This window comes from Netta rufina, assembly GCF_964035555.1.
Source record: "Netta rufina genome assembly, chromosome: Z".
Classification (NCBI taxonomy): Eukaryota; Metazoa; Chordata; class Aves; order Anseriformes; family Anatidae; genus Netta; species Netta rufina.
This window is the reverse complement of record NC_140126.1, coordinates 20,819,308-20,841,241: the sequence shown is the minus strand read 5'-3', so window position 1 is coordinate 20,841,241 and position 21,934 is coordinate 20,819,308. Positions and strand designations below refer to the sequence as shown.

General features: G+C 38.1%; 1 protein-coding gene across 1 annotated transcript in view; it reads left to right on the top strand.

Moving 5' to 3' along the window:
* JMY (junction mediating and regulatory protein, p53 cofactor) overlaps positions 1–13,000 on the top strand; it is a 73,053-nt gene extending 60,053 nt beyond the window's left edge. Inside the window, exons 9-11 of the mRNA XM_084304902.1 lie at positions 1,163–1,715; positions 4,090–4,400; positions 8,838–13,000. Coding sequence (XP_084161028.1) covers positions 1,163–1,715; positions 4,090–4,397 — 861 coding nt within the window. The 3' untranslated portion in view covers positions 4,398–4,400; positions 8,838–13,000. The remainder of the gene's footprint in view (positions 1–1,162; positions 1,716–4,089; positions 4,401–8,837) is intronic.
* The last annotated feature ends 8,934 nt before the right edge of the window (positions 13,001–21,934 follow it).

Genomic DNA, 21,934 nt, shown 5'->3' with positions numbered 1-21,934 from the left:
GTGGTAGCAAATCTCTCTGGTCATTGCATTATCAGTACCATAATAAGCTTCTGTTGTCTGTCACGTATGTCAAGACATTTAGCAAACTTTTAGAAAAGAAATATGATCCAAAAGATACTTCCTACAAGGAGCATTGTCATCTGACATAGCCGCACTACCACTGATTGTTAAAACACCTGCCAGTACCTGTCCCTTCCTATTATGATGTTGGTATCAGAAAATCAATAGAAGATGGAATGAAGGAGAGAAAGTAAGGAAAGGAGCTGACGTGCAGGAAAATTGAGACTGTATTGATTCTATGTTAATTGGTGAAGACTAAGTTAGTTACGAGATAGAAGTTTCTTTACTGGAAAGCTGTCTTGCTTGTCAGTATACTCTTCATATCCCTATTTTTTGCAAGGCTTTTGAATTGCATAGACTCAGTAAATTGAGGCAAGTTTACTTATCTTAATCGTTTCTTGTTAGTGAACTGACTTTTTACATGAGTATGTTTATCTTGATACAATCTCTCTTGCTTTAGACTTGTCACAATTTTTAAAAATGTTTTAGACCTGTCTTTTAGAAGCAGTTTTTACTTTTGCATTAAAAAAAAAAACCAACAACAACAAAAAAAAACTTGTTTGAGGAGACAGACACACCAAATTTAGGAACTAAATTAAAACCTCTTTGGAAATTTTAAAATGTTTGGTATTTTTAAGAGGTAACTTTTTAAGCAGTGTAATTCACATCTACAGCCAGCATATTAGTTCAGAGAGGAGTTTGTTGCAGAGAGAGCCATTGACCAGAGTTAGACAAGAGATGCAAGAGAATTCAAAATGGAATTCTGAATTTTTGTTTTCAGAAAAAACAATTTTGAACATACAGTCAGATTATTAGTGAAATCTTAATTTTAAACTCATGTGTATCTCTGATTAGACCTATCTGCATGTAAATTATGGCTTAACTAGAAATATGAAAATATGAAATAGAAATAAGAAAAGTGGATCGTATTTGCATAAAGGTAAGGATATATTTGCTTTGTTTTTATTTTTAGAGCAAAATGAATGAAAATAATAGACAAATTCTACTTGTCAGAAAGGTAAACCCTAATGACAAGTATTTAATACCTAAAATGCTGTGCTTGCGTGTACTTACCTAATTGTAAGTATCTTATTCACTCTAGCGGTACCCTGGGCAAGTAATACTTAAATCAACCAGACTACGACTGGCTCATGCAAGAAGAAAATGTGCAGCCAGTTCAGTGTCCTCTGTAGATCAGCCTCAATCTTTGCCAGCAACCATACAAACCCAAGATAAAAGTGAAGAGGTGGAATTGGAAAGTGCAGTTCAGCCTTTGCAAGTGCAGGAATCCACAAGCTTAGAACAACTTCAAGATGTCTCGTTACCTCCCAATGGTGTTACCTCTGAACTGCCTCATGTTACTGCTTCTCCACTCATCAGTAATGAGTTTCAAACAGAGACTGTTACTGTAGTACCACTTCCACCCCCTTTGCCTCCACCTCCTCCACCTCCGCCTCCACCCTTGCCATCAAAGGAAGATGCCACCAAATCCTTAGAGAAAAGTGACAGCTTTGTTAAACGTCAAAGTGAAGAGAAGGGAGTCCAGCACTCTTCCAGTGTCCCAACAGCACATCTGTTTGACAGCAGTCAGCTAGTCAGTGCCAAGAAGAAACTTAAGAAGACAGGTGATCTAGAGGGTTTACAGAGAAGGAGAGGTAACGTTTTCATTTTTGTGTATTTATATGTAATATATATCAATTCCTCTTTTGAATTTCTATATAGAAAAGTGTATGCTGTGATTTAGGTATACTTATTGATGGGCTGAAGAACATTGGCAACTCAAAACAAATGTTAGGACCCTCATGACCGCATAATGTATACATGTTCGGTTAAACAGAAAACACTTACAAATCTGATTATGTGATGCACCATGTCAGCCTAGCTCGAAAATGGAGCTAAACATGCCTAAAAGAATCTTTTCATACCTTGTTTACAGCTTAAAAATGCAAATAGTATATGCTTAACCTGAGGGTTCAGTGTTTTTTTAATAACAGAATTTTACATAATTTATGATCTAATAAGATGAATACTTGTCTTGGGACGTAGGAAACCTTGAGAATGTTTTCTTCAAGGTTTCTTCAAATTTTCATACAAAAATCCACAAATCGTGGCATCAACTTGAGAGCTGAATAAGAATGTACAAACTTAACTACAATTGAGAATTAAACATGTCATAATTCAGTGAAGCATCTTAACTTCATTGGAAACTGAGGTGAGTAAATAGAGCACAGGGTTAAGTTAGATCTGTTACAGCTTTACTGTATGATTCTGTGCAGTTTTCTTTTAACTGTTTATCACATATTTAAAATGGGGAGATAGCAGCCATGTTTGAACAAAATGATGTTTAGATGAAAACTGCAATATTAGAGTTTTTATTTGAAACATGGAGATGGGATCTTCAAAAGCACTTGTCTGCACCATTCATTGTCCTAGGAGTTGCTGAGAAAAAGTACCTCAGGTGGACCTTGATTCACACTGCTGCAATGTGACTGCAATAAATTTCTATTAAAAATTCTGTTTTTGTCAGTTACAACTGCAGTAGACATCCCTCAATCAACATTTCTCCTCATCCATATAAAATCAAAATTACAGCTGTTTTCATCTATCAGGCAGAAGCAAAAGTGTTTCTTCCTTAATGCTCCTTAAATGGCTAAAATGCCTTGAAACAACTGAATAGTTATAGAATTCTTAAGTTCTTATGAGACTTGCAGGTCACAGGTACGGTATCTTCAGTTCGTTATCAATTTTGCTGCTGTTGTACTCTGTTTTTATTTTTCTGTAGTCCTATTTTTTTTATTTTTCTGATACCAATTCTAGCTTTCAATTTTACATAAAACATATATGTGCAATTTGATATACCTCATAAAACACCAAATAGAAAATTAAATTATATCCTCCCCCTTAAGAGTATCATTAATGTTCATAGCTGTACACTACCTGTTGCTCTGTATTCCATGAGATGTTTCAACTCTCTAAAGAGCTTCAGAAATGTCACTCTACAAGAGATGAGTGTTCTATAATCCTTCCTTTCTCCTTTAAACTACAAACCTTATATCTTCATATCTTTTCCTCATGTCTATTCTGACTGTCTGAGCCGTTAGTCACCTGGACAAGGTCCACTCATAAATACAAAGTGGATTTTAAGTGTATTCTACAATATGAAGAAAAGAACTAGAGCTCTGTATTCATCTGTGTGCTGCACTCTTATGTGCTAGTGTATGCTGACTAGTTTGGATTGTTTTACTTTATTGTATCACATTTTGAGACATAGAAATCTGCCTCTCGTTCTTGTATAGAGCCTGACTTTATTTCTGCAGAGAATGAGTTTCAAATTGGTGATAAAGGAAGGATTTCTAATAAAGAATAAACTCTTATTTCTCTGTCTTCATTAACTATAAAGGAAAGGAATTTATATAGGCACTCGGTAACGGTGCCTATATAGGTGACATATCTGAATCCAAAAGAGCAGGAAGATGTTCCTGTTGCAGCTGGCTGTACTGCTTCCCTCACTGGCATGTAGTAGTATTCATATTACCTACTATGTAGGTATATCATCCACAAAATGCAAGCGCTGGGGATATAGATTCTCCGCTCTGCTTGCATTCCTGTGACTGTACAATCTAGTACTTAAGATACATGTTTGTTACCTGAGTTTCAAAGTCAAGAAATGGAAAGTAATACACACTTTGATTTGGCTTACTGCAGCTATTATGATTTTCTGGACTGCAAACAGGAAAGCCGTCTTGTCCAAAAAGTTCTACCGCTGTCCTGTTAGGAGGTTACATGGTTTCAGAGATTATAATTGCCTGTATAATCCAATTTTGTCCTGGTAATAAAGAAGATTTGGAGGCTAACACAAAAACAGAGCTACAGAATGGTAAAATTGATAATACTAGAGTCTCCTGTATTTTTATGGTATAGGACTAGTACATGAATTGCATGTGGCTACATTTTGTTATATAGGAAACATAATCGGATACTGAATAAATTTAGTAAAAATCATACTGAAAGTCTTTTGATTTACTGCAGTGAGTTCCCCGATGGATGAAGTGCTGGCTTCCTTGAAGCGTGGGAGCTTTCACTTAAGAAAAGTTGAGCAGAGAAGTCTCCCTCCTTTTCCTGATGAAGATGATAGCAATAACATCTTGGCACAGATCAGGAAAGGAGTGAAACTGAAGAAAGTGCAGAAAGATGTTCTGAGAGAATCCTTTACAATTCTGCCTGATACTGACCCTCTGACAAGGAGCATCCATGAAGCATTGCGACGAATTAAGGAAGCATCACCTGAATCAGAGGATGAAGAGGAGAGTTTGCCTTGCACAGACTGGGAAAATTAACCTGTAATTAACTTACGTTTAAAAAAAATCTATTCAACATTTTTTTATAACAATAGCTGCTAAGCCTCAGGTTATGCAATCTAGGGGACATAGGATGAATGTGACTAAACTGTCTGATGTACAACATGACAAAACATGCACATATGAATTTAGTATCACTGACTTTTCAAAAGAATTAAGGTTTCTATTAAGAAAAAGTTTTATAAGGCAACATCTTAGTCCTGTTCTTGTTTGAATACTTTTGCTGAATAGTAAAAGGACTGCTCCTATAATAAATAAATAAAAGCTCTATTTTATTTAGTAAATTTGGAGGGACTGTTTGCAGCTTATAAAACAGCTTAAAAATCCTTTTAAGTAACAAAGCAGCACAGTCACTTTTGGACATACCCTATAATTATTTCTAATTACCTTTGGCCTTGTGAAAATGTAGTGTTCAGACTGAATAGCTCCAAATCAAGGATGATTAGATTTGACTGCTGGACACACTGAAATCTCATTGGTTATCCTGTGTGACTGACTCTTTGATAGCTTGGTTTCAATTTGTGAACACTCTGACTTAATTGAATTTCTAAACTATAAACAGTAAATGTACAATTTATACTTCAGCTACTCATACAAATCCCGTGAACTTTCTTTATATGAAACTACAGTGCCTGAAAGTATAGATATTAGACTTCTGCAGATGAAGTTAGTGATTTCAGAACAAAATAGAGATTGGCAAGAAAGGAGGTTTCAAATTTAAGGTTGTATCAGCCTTAATTCTTGATTACAACAGCACTGTCCTTCTCTGGTGATTCTTTTCTGCTACTGGTGTGCAGATAAGCTTAAGTCTGAATGAAAGGTCCCACTAAACTTATTTGTGAGTATTTAAAATCTGGAGAAAAGAGAGGTGTGACAATCTCTAAAGAATTTAAAAATCTGTTCAGAAATTGAGGAGTATGGCAGATAAATATTTACAATCCTTGCAACACAGCAAGGAGTAGGAAGAAGATAACCTTTTTGGATGCTTTCAGTCAGGCAGTTCTATACTGGTTATTTTTTACTGTAGCTGTAGTGTGGCTATTGGTACAGCTATTTAAGAAGTGATGGTGATGTAACTCATCATCTGCTGAATATTGTTCCAATTGTGTAATACTGTCTCAAATTGTTCATTGGTACGCCATTTTCAAATAATTCTATTTAAGATTTATAAAAAGTAAAATGAATGTTGCTTTTATTTTCTCATGAAATAGCAAATCAGTAGTGTGGCCAATACCTACTGTTTAACCATGGTGTGTTCCTACTATACGAAACATACTAGTACATGGTCTGTTCTGAAAGTAGTAGGACTCATTTAAAAAAAAAATAAAATTATTCATGAGAATAGAACAAACTATTAGAATTTTTCAAAGTAGCACCCTTCTGCATCTACACACTGCTGCCAACGAGTTTTCCAGTTTTCATATGCTTCCAGGAACACCTGAACCAGAATGTTGTTTAGCTCCCTCGTCATGGCCTCTTGAAGCACCTCTACCAATGCGTGGCGCTTCCCCTTGAGCATTGATTTTGTTCTCGGGATTAGAAAAAAGTCTGGCAGGGCCAAGCCGGGGCTGTAGGGGGGCTGAGGCAGTGTTGCCACCTTGTGCTGGGCAAGATACTCCACTACGCGTAACGCTGTGTGGCTCGGCGCCGTGTCATGGTGCAGCCGCCAATTGTTGACGATGGCTGGGCGGACACGAGCAATGCGTTTTTGCAGTCTTGTGAGGACTTCCACGTAAAAAACTGCATTAACTGTTTGTCCGGCTGGTACAAACTCTTTGGGGATGACTCCATGTCGATCAAAAAAGCAAATGAGCATGGACTTTTGCTTGGATTTGCTCATTCATGCTTTCTTGGGGCGTGAGGAAGCAGGGGTGTGCCATTCTGTGCTCTGCCGCTTACTCTCTGGGTCGTATTCAAACACCCACGTCTCATCACTGGTCATTACATTGTCCAAAAAGTCAGGCTTCTCATTCACATGATGAAGAAGCTCCTGGCAGATCACTTTCCGGTTGGCCTTTTGCTCCTCTGACAACACTTGCGGCACAAACTTCGTGCACACTTTCCTCATGGCTAAGTTTTCTTTCACCATCTCAAAAACTTGGGTTTGAGGAATGCTCAAGTCATCAGCAATCATTCTGATACTCATCCTGCGATCACGGTTCAGTAAATTTTTCACTTGTGACACATTTTCGTTGGTCTTGCTGGTCGAAGGGCGTCTGGAGCGGTCGTCGTCTTCCATTCTTTCCCTACCTTCTTGGAACAGCTTGTGCCACTCAAAAACACCCGATCTACCCACGGCAGCATCACCGTAGGCCTCCTTAATCGTGTCATGAGTCTCTTTGCCCGTTTTACCAAGCTTTACACAAGATTTGGTCGCGTATCGCTGCTCCAGTAAACGCTCCATGATTCTCCGTGAGGAGGCATTCGGACAGGTGTTCACAGTACAAGCGACCTGCTCTCTTCAACGGCCAACAGCTGACTGCCGATTTTTCCCAGTGTTCCCAATATCCCCCTCCACTGATCCTGCGTGCACAGACCGCCTCTCATCCGCCTGTTCGCCCAGGAAAAAGCCAGTCCTACTACTTTCAGAACAGACCATGTATTTTTGGAGTTAAGGAGTGCAGATAGATGTACTAAACTTGTGCTGAAACTCAAAGTTCTCTATTAGTTTGCATATTGAAAATTCCCGTTCTCACAGCCCTTTAGAAATGAAGTCATAGCTATAAGAAACTTGCCTTGGAATTGACTTGGTTTCTCAATGTAATTATTCCCTCTTCATTTCCTAGATAACCTAGCAAGAATACTCTTTAACAGTATAGAACTCGTAAGCAAATTTACTTTTTTTAAATCTTACTGGTAGACCCCATAACAATCTTCCATTGGAACTGTGTCCTCTTAGGAGTTTTATGCGCACATTGCTGTACAATATAAATACACACTTTTCTCTGCTGTCTTTCACAGCCCTTTAAAAGCAGTTCAAAGTGTAGGTTGAAAATCACAGCCATGCAGTATCTGTAGGGCCCAGTGCTTGTCTCCTTTTTAAAGGAGTACTGACCTGAATATGAATTATCTTGCCAGTTTACAGCTAAGATCTTTTCCCTTTTTAAGGATGTACTCCTGCCACACGCTGAAGTCCCAGTAAATAGTTGGACCTAAAGCAGGGTGCAGTGTCACTGTTCTTTGTGCTTGCTCCTTGGAGTTTTCCATGCATCTGGGATCTGCTCTCTTACCAGTGTCTTATTTCATTATGAAAAATACCCTGTTTTCATGAGATGAGACTTTAAATTCATGCTATGGAATTATGTGAAATAATCTGATAGGCCAGCAAGTTGAAACAAAGCCCTTGTGAAATTCAGCTGAATGAAAACTTTTCACATAGATGAGTGGTCACCCAGAATTTATTACAAAGGAATAAAATCTAACAGAAATCTGTTGTAGAATAATGTTTCTTACTATTATCAGTTAGTGCTGTTCCCAGTTTAATCCCATGCTTTATTTAAAAAAGAAAAGGTTGATCTACTGATTTCTAGGTTAAGCTCTGCATATCCAAAAATAGCTGCATAGAAATTTTAGGATCAAAGAAGTTATATAAAAGTACATCGGCACCTTTGTTACAAACTTCATTTAATATGTACACATCGTTGTAGGCTAAATGTAATGCAATTATTTGCCTTAAGAATAAAAGCTAAATTTGATATGATTTATGTTTATCAAATGCCAAAAAGTGTCTTAATTCACATGCAGTAGAGGAAAGAGTATTAACAAAGTACTGAAGTCATTTCCTTAATTATTGAGGTTTGAAGATAAAATAATAGTAATTAGTTCTTACAGGAGATCTAGTCATCTCTTTTATTAGCTGCTGTACGAGTTAACTTCTGTGTAGCTATGTTACTACCTTTTCTTTAAGAGCACTTCCTTCCTTATGGACACTCTAAGCCACGTACAATAGTGTTGAGGCATTCATGTATCTGAAGTACAGCTGAACAACCATTATAAAGATGTAGTAGCTTCCATACAATAGCACAGAATCTTGGTTATCAAAAGTCTCCCAAGCTTTTATAGCTCTTGAAGATCACAGTAGTACATTTGGAGGACTCTGAGTAATTCAAAGCCCACATTCCTGGGAGCAGTGGACAAAGTAACTGGGTGAAGAAGTGGCTTTTGTTCTCCCTTCTGCTCTAATTCAGGGCCTCTCCAAGCTCAGATGTGTGTTCGCTGCCAACAATACCAAAAGAAAAAAAAGACCCAGTCATATGTTGTGCTAAAGTGTCATTAGGCCTAGGAGCAAAGAGAACTGAGGCTTTTAAAGACATACCTTAGTACTGCATGTTGGAATTGCCTAATACATTGATCAGAGAGGATTTGTGAAGCTGTTTAGCTTTTCAGATGTTCCTTTTTTTTTTTTTTTCCTCCAAACAGGTGACTTACAGCCACTGGAGTGAGAAAAGAAACCCCAGTTGAAGATTACTTTTCCTCTTCATTTCTGAATATTGAGAGCCAGCAGTTTTGACCATCAATTCCCCAGGAGGTTTTTTTGGCAAAGAAATAGCATTTCTTTGGCAAAAGATTAGCACCTGGAAAAAATGACCTGAAATGTTACTTTTCAGATCACTTTTTTCTTTATTTGTTCCAAAATTCTGGTTTGAGTAGAAAGCTAAGTTGTTTAGACATGCATTTCATATAACCAAGAATGCCCAATTCATAAGCACTTTTCATATTTGTGTTACTAATGTGTGGCCAGTTAAGTGAAGGGAGTATTTTGAGTTGAGAGAATACTTGCATTTAACTAACTTTGGGATTTGGCTGAAACAACAGCTATAAAATCCACCCTTCACTGCACTGAATATATCATCTGCTTGAAAACCAATTAAATAGCTCCTTGCAGAGAAGCTTGCTATGTAGCAGTGTGATGTTACAGAAAGAACAGAATTTCTAGTTGCGCTACTGTAGCTGAAATTCAGTGTTGTGCAACCAAGATTTTTTTCTTCTTAGTTTGAAGAACTGTGTGTCAGGATGAAAAATAACACGTGGCTACAACATAATGAGAAGTAAGAATTGAATTCAGTACATATTCAAGAATGTATTTGTTTCCAGTATGGTACAATTCAGCAAGACATACTGCAGCACCTTTTTAGAAGGTCATTTGTAGTATTAAACCTTTTTAAAGTAGACATTTTCATGCTTTCTTAAAATAATATTTAGCTATGGGAAACCAAGTTAGTTATACTTTATCATTTACTATAAGAAGCAATATTTTGTAATTTCATACTTAAAATTATTTTTCTTTTTGGTTTAAAATGGCTTTGTTTGAATACTGTAAGCAGCCTTCTTTAAAAAAAAAAAAAAGATCAAAGCACTTAAATATACTAATACTTCAGTTGCTTCTCTTGCTGTTTTTTATTATTCTCTTTAGTGGCTGCAAAAAATATTTGTATTTCATACCCAAAAGCCTGTTTTCTGAAAAAACAGCTTCCTTTTGATCATGACTGTTGTTTTTTTCAAAGGAGAGTTATAATTTCCTCTGCAGTGAGTTCTTAGTAGTAATCATAAACTTCATGGCTAATGGCTGCAGGCAGCTACACTTACAATAAATATCACAATAGTAAGAGGTATGCCAGTACAGAGAGAGATAGTATTGGACCATCTAGAAACTCCATGTTATATTAAAATAAAAAAGCCCATTAAAATTTTTAAGGAAGCTTAAGTTTTTACTAGCATTGTATTTTTACTAGCATGACATACACTGTGTTTGAGAAGTACACAATCCCTGTCCTTTGTGTAGTGTGTTCCATTCACTTTTCCTTTTGTGAAGGACAAACTACTATGTGAATGATTTTTTTAAAGTGGAATTATGCATTGCTGCTGTCACATAACAGAACATATACTGTGTCAATGTTTATAACAGGAGATTTCATGTCTTGCCATTTACTTTTTTAAACAGGAGCAGGAGTACTTACCTTAGCAACAGACTATATAACCTACAGGAACCTCAGATGTTGGACGCATCAGCTGTTATGCTGTGGCTGTCCTGAAATTAAAGCTCTATCAAACATCTCAAATGGATGCCACTTTACCCTTGCTATTGACAGGCATTTTCTTAACCTTGTTGCCTTATTTATAGTTAGCAAACATTCATTTTCAAAGCACCTATGAGCAGCATTATTCCAGAGATGTATTGATTTTGCTGTATGTATTCGTTGCCAGGTCTGTATGCTTCTCTCCTGAGAAGATCAGCTCTATAAAATGCTTGATACTGGCTTTCTAAGGACCTAAAACCACAAGGTATATTTTTCGTAAACTGCTTCTCTGAACTAAAGAGTTAGACATCTTATAAGCACACCATCTAATACCATGCTCATGCAGCAGTATTAGTGATTTCAGAATTCATCATTATCATCTGACATTGCCTGTACTGTAACCTGTGACGTGTTTTTGCTCTACGTTTGTCTACACTTCCAGTCATACTGCACTTAAAACTGAGTTAATCAAATATTTTTTTGGCCATAGCACAAAGCAGAACTATGATGTAGAATGGTACTTCAAATTACATAGTTCATCTGAATCTTTGTGCTATGTTAATTAGTGGTGATTGAGCAACTTTTATGTCAATTTTCTCCTGTTTTCCAGCCTGCATTTTTATTCCTTACAGTATGGATATGGGACACCAGCAAAATTCCAAGTCAAGAGAAAATAGTGTAATTTTATGATACAGGTGCAATGGTCCCTTTGCACAGTGTTTGTGTCTACAGTTTACCATTGTGTTGTGATATATCTAAATAGCTCAATGCTTTACTGTACTACGATCTTCAGATTTATTTGCCATGTGATCTGTCAACTTTGCCTTGAAAATGTGTGCATGATGAGAAAAAAATACAAAATTACTGTCCTTAATCTGTTCTATATTTCGTTGAAATCGTAGATTCCTGTAATAGCTTAGTTTATAGAAACGGATTTCTCATAGTAGCAAGTGTTTTATGTGCACACAAATAGAAGTTGTTATGGTGAGCAGAGCAGTTTGTATCAGTTCAGAACTGCCATCTTCCCTGTGGAAAGTAAATGTTTTTTCCCCCCACATACTGCTAAAACCCCAAATGCTTGATTTTAAGCTTCCATGAGTCCCTAGATGTCACAGTTTCACATAAGTCTCCATTGTGATATGAAAATTGTGCATATGTAGAGTACAGTTAATGCATAAAACTTCCCATTTTTCTCTGCAATGTGAAGTTCTGCAGTGGGATGGCTGGAGCAGCAAATGGGGGAAGTATTTCCACAAGAAACTTGGAGATATTAGGACAATCCTACATGAAATTTGGTTCCTCCATAGCTAAGAAAATTTCTGATGAATATGTTGGACCTTGAGAAATCGTAGCAAGCATCATGACAGGAAAATAAACCAACAGTTAAACATATGCACAGAAAGAGAACGTCATTGTGGTGGCTGCCTTCGTCTGTTCTTAGTCATTTATCTTAAAGCAGTGTGTTAGTTTTCAGCCTTTTTTGATCTTTAGAAACTTGCTTTCTTGCTTCAAGTTAAAGCTGTTGTAGTATCGTATAACTGATCCAGTGAGATAAAGAGTTGGAGTGCATAATGTTTATTGTGTAAATGAGGACTGAAAAATCTTGAATGAGTGGGAACAGGAAATACTGAATTTCTGTTTACATAACCAAAATGTAAGGTAAACAGGAAGTTTTTCCTCAGATATAGAGTTTGCATCAACATGAATTTCATCCTTGCATTCACAGAATTTCCAGATCCTTAAAAAAATGACCAATATTCTTAGTTTGTGCACATTCTTACTCTTCTCATGTCTTAGTTAAATAACCTGTCTAAGGTAGATGAATGTTTTTTTACCTTCCTTAAGCATCTCCTAATTTTTCATTTTTTAAATCTGATAGTCTGCATCCTACACCAGACACTTTTAAAACAAATTAGCATAATTACATATTGTGTTCTTTTGTGGCTGCATCAGGGGTAGGACTCAACATACTTCACCACATTATTTGAAAAGAATCATTTTGAGCATAAGCACTATATTCTGTAATGTCTAATATTAAATTAATGACAGGTGCATTATTGAAGATGCAACTTATTGAGAAGAGGAAACAAGCTTATATTGGTTAATGTTCCCCGTATTCATTTGTTGCGCTGAATTTCAAGAGTGTAATTTGTAAATCAACTTTGTTCACATGTCTATCAGATTTTCATTGTAATGCTTATGTAATTAAGTTATCCATATATGTAATGATTCCATAAGCATGGACAATACATTGTTATGTTTAGCACTACAGAATTAATGTTAAGAACAAGTGAAGCTTAATGCAAAGAAAAGGAGCAAACAGAAGCACCTTACTGGGAGAGCGTGTTGCATAATTTCAGTGCTGCGGGAGCTGACAGACAGTAGGTCATTCTAAGCTAGACTGCAAATTGCTCTTTGGTGTAAGCACATTGACATACTGCTATCAATGCTGTCAAAAGTACAGCAATGGCTGTTTTTAACCTATAAATATACTGTAATTTAAATTTTTCCTACAAAACAAATTTATATTTAATTGCTGCCTAATACATGTACGTAAAATTAGGATTTTTAGCAGGGTTGAGGGTGGGTGGGCATGCCAGTGTATTTTGGGGATGGGTTGTTGTATATACATTTCTTTGCACTTCCTGTTCAGTTTAACTATTAATCCAAAACTCCCAGCTCTGACTGTCGTGAGTCTGCAACCTGACACTTATGTATTTTTATTCAGGTCTGCTATATTCTGTGGCACAGAGCTTCAGAATTTGACAGAAAAGGTCTTTCCATTCTCAAATGTGAATACTCTGATGTACCTCTAACATGGAAAATGACCAAGCAATGAATTTTACTCTGCTGAGTTTAATGTTACTGTGGAGTGTTATTTAAATCTGATACCTAAGGCTGTTAACCAATGGTGTGTCCATTTAGGAAAAGTATGAAGGGTGATTGTTATTTCAGTGGGTATAGTCCAAACTCTGCAGAGATTTTATTCTAGATACTGTCACCTGTTCAGTAACTAGTTTGCCTTAGACTGGCTTGACTTTCAGATTCTTTCAGGAGCATTTTTTTATTTCTGAATTACAGAATAGATATTGGGGATAAGGGACACTTCGTGTGTCCCAGCACATTACTATAGTTGCTATATGTTTTGGATTTTGTCTTACATATTTATGAATACATCATTATAAGATGAAAGAAATATAGATGGCTGCAGATTGTCTTGCATGAATGACATCAGTAAAGGTTAATGACACTAGCTTCTTTTTTTAAGCCTGTTGAATAAGAAATAATCGAACCAGTTTGCCATTCACTAGCTTTGTGCAATATTATTGGTAGAATCAAACACTAGCACACTGTGCTTGGCTTTAAGGAAGCTCTTTAACACCATTATATTCAAAAGGACATATTAAATGCATATTTTATTGTAAACAACTGCAAATTTGCTATACCTAAAAATGCTTAATGGTATAAAGTATTAAGCAACAAGTATCTTTAAGAAAAAAGGTAAAAAAACTAAGCAAAAATTTCCAGCAATACCTAAAAAAAAAAAAAAAAAAAATTAACTGTCTGCCTTTTGCTCTTTTTTCTTTACTGCGGCTTTTCTGCAATGCAAGTTTATTGCTGTGTATCATGGTTTTTTATTTTCTTGACTCAGAAGTTTAAACCTGTACACAAAGTACTGAACTCACCTTCTTGTACTTGCGATGTAACGTCATACTCACAGTTTTGGTGCTTAAAAATGATTCCTTTTTTCTTTATTAAAGGATATTTATTTGACCACTGTCTTGTTTTTACTTTGCATATATAGCAATGTTTGATAAAAAAATAAAAGTTTGGTTCCCACAGAAAAAAAAAAAAAAAAAAAACAAAAACAAAAACAAACAAAAAAAATATATATATACTATAGTTTTCATTGTTATTCTTTTAGTTCTTCAAGCTGCCTTACTGTCATTGCTTAATGGCAGATGATTGTGTATAATCTATGTTGCAGCAAGGAGTAATATCTTTGTAAATTGTTATATAAATCAATTAGGTATTACAGAAGAACCTTGCTCTTAAGTAATGCAGGATAATTGAGCTTAAATACAAATAAAAAGTAGTTTCCATCTCTTAATGAAAAGACAAAAACCCTTTATTAACAGAGCAGAAATTTAAGTCCAGAAATGTTAAGAGCTTAGATCCCTTATTGCAGTCTCCTACATTTTAGAGCTAGCTAGTGACAATGGCATTCTATGGAGAGAGAGAACAAGCCTTCAACTGCAACCACTTAATTTACAAAGAGCAGTAATGATAATGGAAAAGCTCAAATTGAAAACCTTCACTATTTTTGATTTTTTGGTGTAAGTGCAATATAATATTTCAAAAACAAACTAGATCATGCATGAATAACTCAGATACTTTACAGGTATCGTTATGAGTGTTTTGAAGAAAGTTTCTACCTGTTTTCTGAAGGAAAAATACCCTAAAATCCACAGCTGATCATTTTCCAGACTAGTGTTGCCAGTTGTTTTTTTGTTTGTTTTGTGTGTGTGTGTGTTTTTAAGTAATACCACAAAATGAATATTATCTAGAGATAAAACTACAAAAATACTCATGGTGCATAGGGGTCTGTTTGCATTGTGCACCTTTTTCCTTCCAATCCCGTGTTTCTGGTACAAGAACTGCACCATGGGTAAGTCAAAGGCAGATTCTATGCCCAGCTGGTCCTTTAGCATGAAAAAAGAAAAGAAATAAACTGTGTACTTATGCAACAAGAACCGTTTAGAGCTATATAATCCTGAGAAAAGTAGAAAAAATTACAATGTTTATAATAGCAACCTGAAGCAAAGGTTTGCTGGCAATGCAAACCTACACTGCAAAGAGTCTCATCAAAATACAAATCAAAATTTTTCTTGTATTGTTTGCCTCTGGTAATAATGGCATAAGCTATTAATTTTGCACTGTGGCAGAACAAGTAAGAAATCTGCTTTGAAATAAGCAAACTATTCAGTCATCTCTGACTATTGCTTGTGAAAGATGAGGATTATGTTTGTAGCCAGGGTGTATTACTAAATGCTTTCACTGTGCTCAGCAGTGTGCTCACATCTGGTCTGGCAAGTCTGCTTCCACACACGTTTTGCTCCACAGAACAAACTTGTATGTAAGAGCATTTGTTGCCATCAACTGCTGTCTACCCTGGCATTGGCTCGAGCAGGTCAGTAGCTCCTTTTTTAATCACTTTTAGGGGTATTCCTACAGCCTGGAAGTATGTCTAATGCATGCAGCAGATTTGCAAATTAATGAATGGATCTGGATGCACACTTCAAGGCAGCGATGTGCTACTCAGAATAAGGCCTAAATGTGTGCACAACACATAGAAGATGGGAGATGGGTAGAACCATCATTTATTTATTTTTTTTTTCATATTAGTTACATGTCAGATGGAAAGGTACATTGTAAATAAATATTAATTGGGCCACAGTCCATCTCTAAGTTATAAAACAACACCTCTTTCTCACAGAAATCATGGGTATATTTAGGGTTTGGTCTCCTTCCACCAGTTTATGATCAGTATATGAGGGGGTGTGGGGAAGGGAGAGATAAATATGGTAATTGAGTTTGTTTCAAAACCTGAGAAATGTTCCTTTTTTTGGCAGCTCTTACTGCTGCTTCCCATTGTACAGGTTTTGCTCCTTCTATTGTAGCAGGGAGGTTACAGCAAGCCACCCGTGTGTCAGCACTGCCAGCAAATCCCAAACTTTATGCTCATGCCACAAACAGCTTATGTAGATCTAATGCCATGAAGTTTTGTCAGCATGTTTTTTCCTCTTTTAGGATGGAGCAATGTAATTAACTGTAAAACATCTGTAAATTTCAGATGTAGTATGTAGGCCATGTAAGTGACGCAAGCATCACTTTGCTGATACTGCAAAAGATCACTCCAAAGGTTTTACCAGGTGACTACTGGCATGGCCATGTGGCCAGCCCTGGGTGCAGGCATGAGCAGTTTTCCAGCCTGCAGAACTGCAGTCGTCTTACTGCCATCGCAATGCCCTCCTGCCCCTTCCTCATTTGTTCCAAGACTCTCAGTTGTGTAACTCTCCAGACTTCATGCAAATCTGCATCCTTGTTGTGTTGACTGACTTGACTTTTGTTAAAGTGACAAAAGATGGCAGATCTTTGAAGATGGGGATCTTAATTAATGTTTTGGGGATCTTATAAATGTTTATAAATACCTTAAATATGGGAGACAGAGGCATTTAGCCAACCTCTTTTCAGTGGTTTGTGGGGACAGGACAAGGGGCAATGGCCACAAAAGGGGTTAAAGGCAGTTCCGCACCAACATGCGAAAGAACTTCTTCACGGTGAGGGTGACAGAGCACTGGGACAGGCTGCCCAGGGAGGTTGTGGAGTCTCCTTCTCTGGAGATATTCAAGGCCCATCTGGATGCCTACCTGGCAGCCTGCTCTGAGGAACCTGCTTTGGCAGGGGGGTTGGACCCGATGATCTCTTGAGGTCCCTTCCAACCCCTACAATTCCGTGATCTCCCTTGACACCTTGCCTTGGGGGGGAGGGCTGGTGGATAGAAACAGGCAGAGATTCTTGCCCAGGCTATTACAGCTGCTGCCTGTCTGCACTAGTGTTGGGGCATGCCCTCTTCCCTTTAATTGACAAAAACTGGCAAAAAAAAAAAAAAAAAAGTGTACTGCATTTAAGATCAGGCATCTGCCACTTTCTCCCATCATTCCTACTATAATTGTGAGCTGTCTGTGGTGTTTGTTGGAGGTTTGTGCCAGAGATAATCACTTGTATTATTTTTTCACTTTCTCCTTGCCACCAAAGACAGTAGGTGATTTTTCTCAGTGTGATTTCTCTTTTCACTACCTGCATCCTGCATTGGTTATAGAAGGCCAAGCACATTTATTGTCTTTCAAGCATCATTTACTGTTTACTTCATTTTTTAATCTTCTTTTCTAACTTGCATCATGCTCTCTCTGTATTTCACTATTTAAAAGTCACAGGAATAACAAAATCAAAGAATCATGCAATACATACAGAGCATTTATATTGACTATACTTTTTCTTCCTCGATATTTTATTTTGATCCCATTAAATTTCAGTAGAAATGCATCTGAACTCTTAATGTACAAAATCATCAACATATGCTCTAACTGCCATGCATGTTAACTACACAGTTTAACCACAACAGATGTTTTGTGAATCAGCTTTATATGAAGCACCATAAAGCGATGACCTTTCTTTTTCCTCCTGTTCACTTGCTGAGAGTAAACTGACAGACGGAGTGGTCTGAGACCCACAAAAATAAAACATTAACAAGCAATTGCACACTACGCTTGATTTGTAATGGCATGTTGGAAAAGGAAAAGTCTTGAGCAGGCATTAAGAAATAAACAAATCACATAGCCTATCCCCTTGTTGCTGGAACACATACACCTATGTTATTCCTGTAAGTTTCCTGAGGGCTTCTACTGGTGTAAGGTCACAGCCTCTGAATGAGCCGTCACGGTGCCTAGAGGCTGAAGGCTATTAACATCAGGCCATTAATTGCCATCCTGCCCACCACTGCTGTATGAACAAATTACTTCATCCTCTCTGCAACAGACTATTCATACATCCCCTTGCTCCCCACAGCTCCAATACACACACCCACCTTACCTCACTCTTCTACTCATCATTAAACCAAACAGCACCTGGAGGCTCAGCCTGGTGGAGGCTGGCCCTCTGAGAGGCCAGGACATTCAGCCTCCAGACATTCAGCCTCCAGCGCTCACGGCCAACAGATGCAACCAGGGAAAGCAACCTGCTGGTGAGCGATGCTCATAGCATGTGCATGCTGATTTAATCCTCTCTGGGAAAAGCTGGGAGGAGTGTAGGGCTCTACTTTTCTCAGTCAAAGGTGGAATTAATTAAACTAGCTTGATGGAGCACCTTTCTGTTCAGGAAATGAAATTTTGTCACTTAAAAAAAAAAAAAAAAAAAGAGTCTATTCAAGCTATGTGCCTGGGGAAAACATCTGCAGGTTGCCTACCATGACATGCTTTGCTTAGGTTTGTATACAAACTAGCATATCTTAGCAAACACATCTTAATTGCAATAAGAGATGTCAAACAGAAATCTAACCAGCATTTGCCAAGGCTGCGCTATCAGCGAAATGGGGTTGACCTGTGTTCTGCTCCCAGCCACCAGCTGCCCACAGATCTGAAGTCTTTCTGCCTTACCAGGCCTAGACACACAATTTTGCTGAAGTCCTTCCTTTGTGGATGCTAAGTTTCAGGAATGCTTCTGACTAAGAGGGAATGTAGTGCTGTTGGTACCAGCTTGCTTAAACTGAACACAAAATTTAGGTCCTGCTCCTTCTGGAACTTTCCCAGCAGCAGGGACCTACCCGTGCCCCAAGAGTTCATAAAGGTTTTTTTCCATTATTCCCTCAACCCTCAACATGTCATTGAGATAGCAGATTATGGCTTGCCTTAAAAATAAATAAATAAATAAATTATTATTAATAATAATAATAATAATAATAATAATAATAATAATAATAATAATAATAATAATAATAAAATCTCGTGAATATACTTCCATGCAGCAGCATTTTCCAACACAAGGCAGAGCTGTTCTTACAGGAGGTCATGGAGCTCAGCTTTCAATTTCCCCAGGTAGTAACTCCCTCTTCTGGTGTTAGAAGATATCAAAGGAGCGAGTGACAAAAACCTTCGACTTTACAGGACAGATCGCTACCTACCCAACCTGCCAGCCCAGGCTGGAAGCCTTGTGACGAGCTCTCCCAATCTGATTTGGGAATACTGCAGCTGCAGTCTTTCTACAGTGACATTTCCAAGCAGCGCATTTTGGTAACACTTGTTCTGAACATGCCTGATGCCTCCTCGTTGCCTCTTCTCTCCAATTCTGTGGCTTTCCAATTCCTCTAAGACTAAGTCATGTTCAGACAGAATCAACCTCACCCCATACACACATCCATGTACCTTCTGTGTGCTTCTAAATTGTATTTACGATAAGAACACGGATGCAAATAAAAAGGAAAACGAAGAAAAAAAAAAGGGTTGAAATAAAGTTTGGACCTGTAGGTTTGAAAGATAAAAGAAACCACCCCAAATAATACTTTCATAATTTCGTTTTCTTTCAAGGGGGTGGGAAAAAGGTGCTTATATCAAACCAGCAAGTTACTCTGCTTCTCTCAGAGCTGCTGAGCAAACATCCCCATCCATTTTCTCCCCCTGCATGCCCATATCCAGATGTGGAGAGTGTTCTGCAGCAAAAGGGTTTGACCAGCAGTGATGGTGCTGCAGCTCGAGTCAGCAGCTCCTGAACAAAGTTGAGCAAACCCTCAGGCACCTCCAGGATGGGCAGGGGTGCAGCCAGCACCACCGTGAGTAGCAGGGAGGAGCAGGGAGTGCCATGCAGGATGCTTGCTCCAGATGAACCCTTGTTTTTGCTCAGCTACCCCCTGCTACCCTGGGTACTCTCACTAAGTAAAAGTCAAGGAGAGAACTGTGTTTTTCTTTGTTTTTGAGTTATATTCTGGTTCCCACTGCTGTGGGTTCCTGAGGAACAACACTGCTGGAATCATAAAAGAACAGTATATTGAGAAGTAGAGAAAAAAATTTTTTGTTTTGTTTTGTTTTGTTTTTACATTTCCATCTACTATTTAAGGATTGTGATGTCTCTCTTGCAAAGAAGGACAAGATCATTTTGCTTCCCATTTGCTTTTTTGTGTTTGTTTTTGTTTAAAGAGAATTCTGCCATGATTTAACATATATAATCCAGACTAAGAGAACTTCAAAGGTCTTGTTTCCTCTTGGAGAAAGCTTAGCTTGCAAATGCCTATATGGCCATATGTAATGTGACTCAAAAGGGGGAAATCCATACACACAGATTTTACTTAAACATACCTTTTCAGTGTAGGTCTTCCTCTCCCTTTAGTACCTGGATGCATGTAGTGTTTGTGATGGTCCAGGACTCTGCATCCTTCTTGATCTACTGGGAAAAAAAAATTCTTCCTCTTCAGACCTGTCACAGGAATGTAAGTTCTCTTTACAAGAAAACTTCTGGTTGCTACTCTCAGTCTAGTGGAGGCATAGAGGGCTGAGACACTGCTGGATCCAATCCTTGCAGTGAGATGAGACTTGCATGGGAGCAGATGAGAATCCCCAGAGCAGGGATGCCAAACTACTTCAAAGTTAAAGACAAGAGTGAGAAACCCCTCCTAAACCCAGCTCAGAACTTTGTTTCACAAACACCACAGATGGTAGGAGCTGAGGGCAGGAAAAATAGGAAGTGTCTTCACCTGCTGCAAGTGCCTAATACCAACAGCAAACCTCTAGACTTGTGAAGATGAAAGATTGGAAATGAGTGGGGTTTGCAGACTGCCAGGATTTGGCTCTGTTCATAAAGCCTAATAACACTGACCTCAGGAAGCAGTATAGTTTCAGGGCAAGTCAGATGTGCTCAATATTGGCATGATGTGATGACCTAGAGGAAGCAGGACACAGTTTAACAAACTTTCTGTCACTGCTGCATGGTTCAGATGGTCTGTCCTCTGCTGTGAAAAACTTTCTTGCCTATTTTACAGCTACTGGTGCCATCTAAGGGAATCCTTTTGACAACTCTACATATCCCCCCCCCCCCCCAATCTGTAACGTCTTTGATAGTCATTCCTCCTTCCCATGCCCATCAGAATAAGAACTGGCATTTGAAAAGGACACAAACTACCAGACGTGTTGTTCCAGCCAAGCTGAGCTTATGCAGGACCAGGCTAGGAGGGAGAAAGCGTGTATAAACTAGGCCTGTGTTTCTTTGGTCCTAGGAGGAGCTGCCACCAGTGCAGAGGCAGCACTGACAGCTGCAAGTCCCTGAGAGGTTGTGGCAGGCAAGCTGTGAGACCCCGTGAGAGTGAGCACAAACCCACCCCACGACCCAGAGCTGTTGCAGGCACTGCGATGCCAACCACTGCACCTGCCTGCTGGCTGCGTTGCTTAGCCAGGACGGCGGAGGTGAGCTGAGCTGACTCTAGGATCAAACTAAACTCCATTTGTTGCTTCTGAACGTTTAACAGAACGGGTGAAATTCATTGTACTTATCTGAAGTAAGTGGAGTAAGCCAAGGAACTAATTCTATAATGCAAAAATCGATATTTTAGAAAATGTCTACTACTCCGTAAAATATGTTCTCTGCTTAGCACCATTCAGAGGTAGTGCACACATGCAGCATTATTGAGAAAATGTAAACAAGATGATCTGAACATTGTTTTGCACGGTCAGGTCTATTTCCCAAAAAAAAATAAAAATCAGCACAGAACTGTGCACTTAATTGTCATGTTCAGTTACCGAGACTACACACATTTCGCTGGAGTTTCTTGATGTTTGTTTTTCTCAGTTGTCTTTGACATCCAAACTTAATCTCCCTACTGGACTGATATTTGGCCTCAAGATCCAAGATTTCTTTAACCAACCAAGTTGAGTGCTTTTGTTAACACGCACAGTG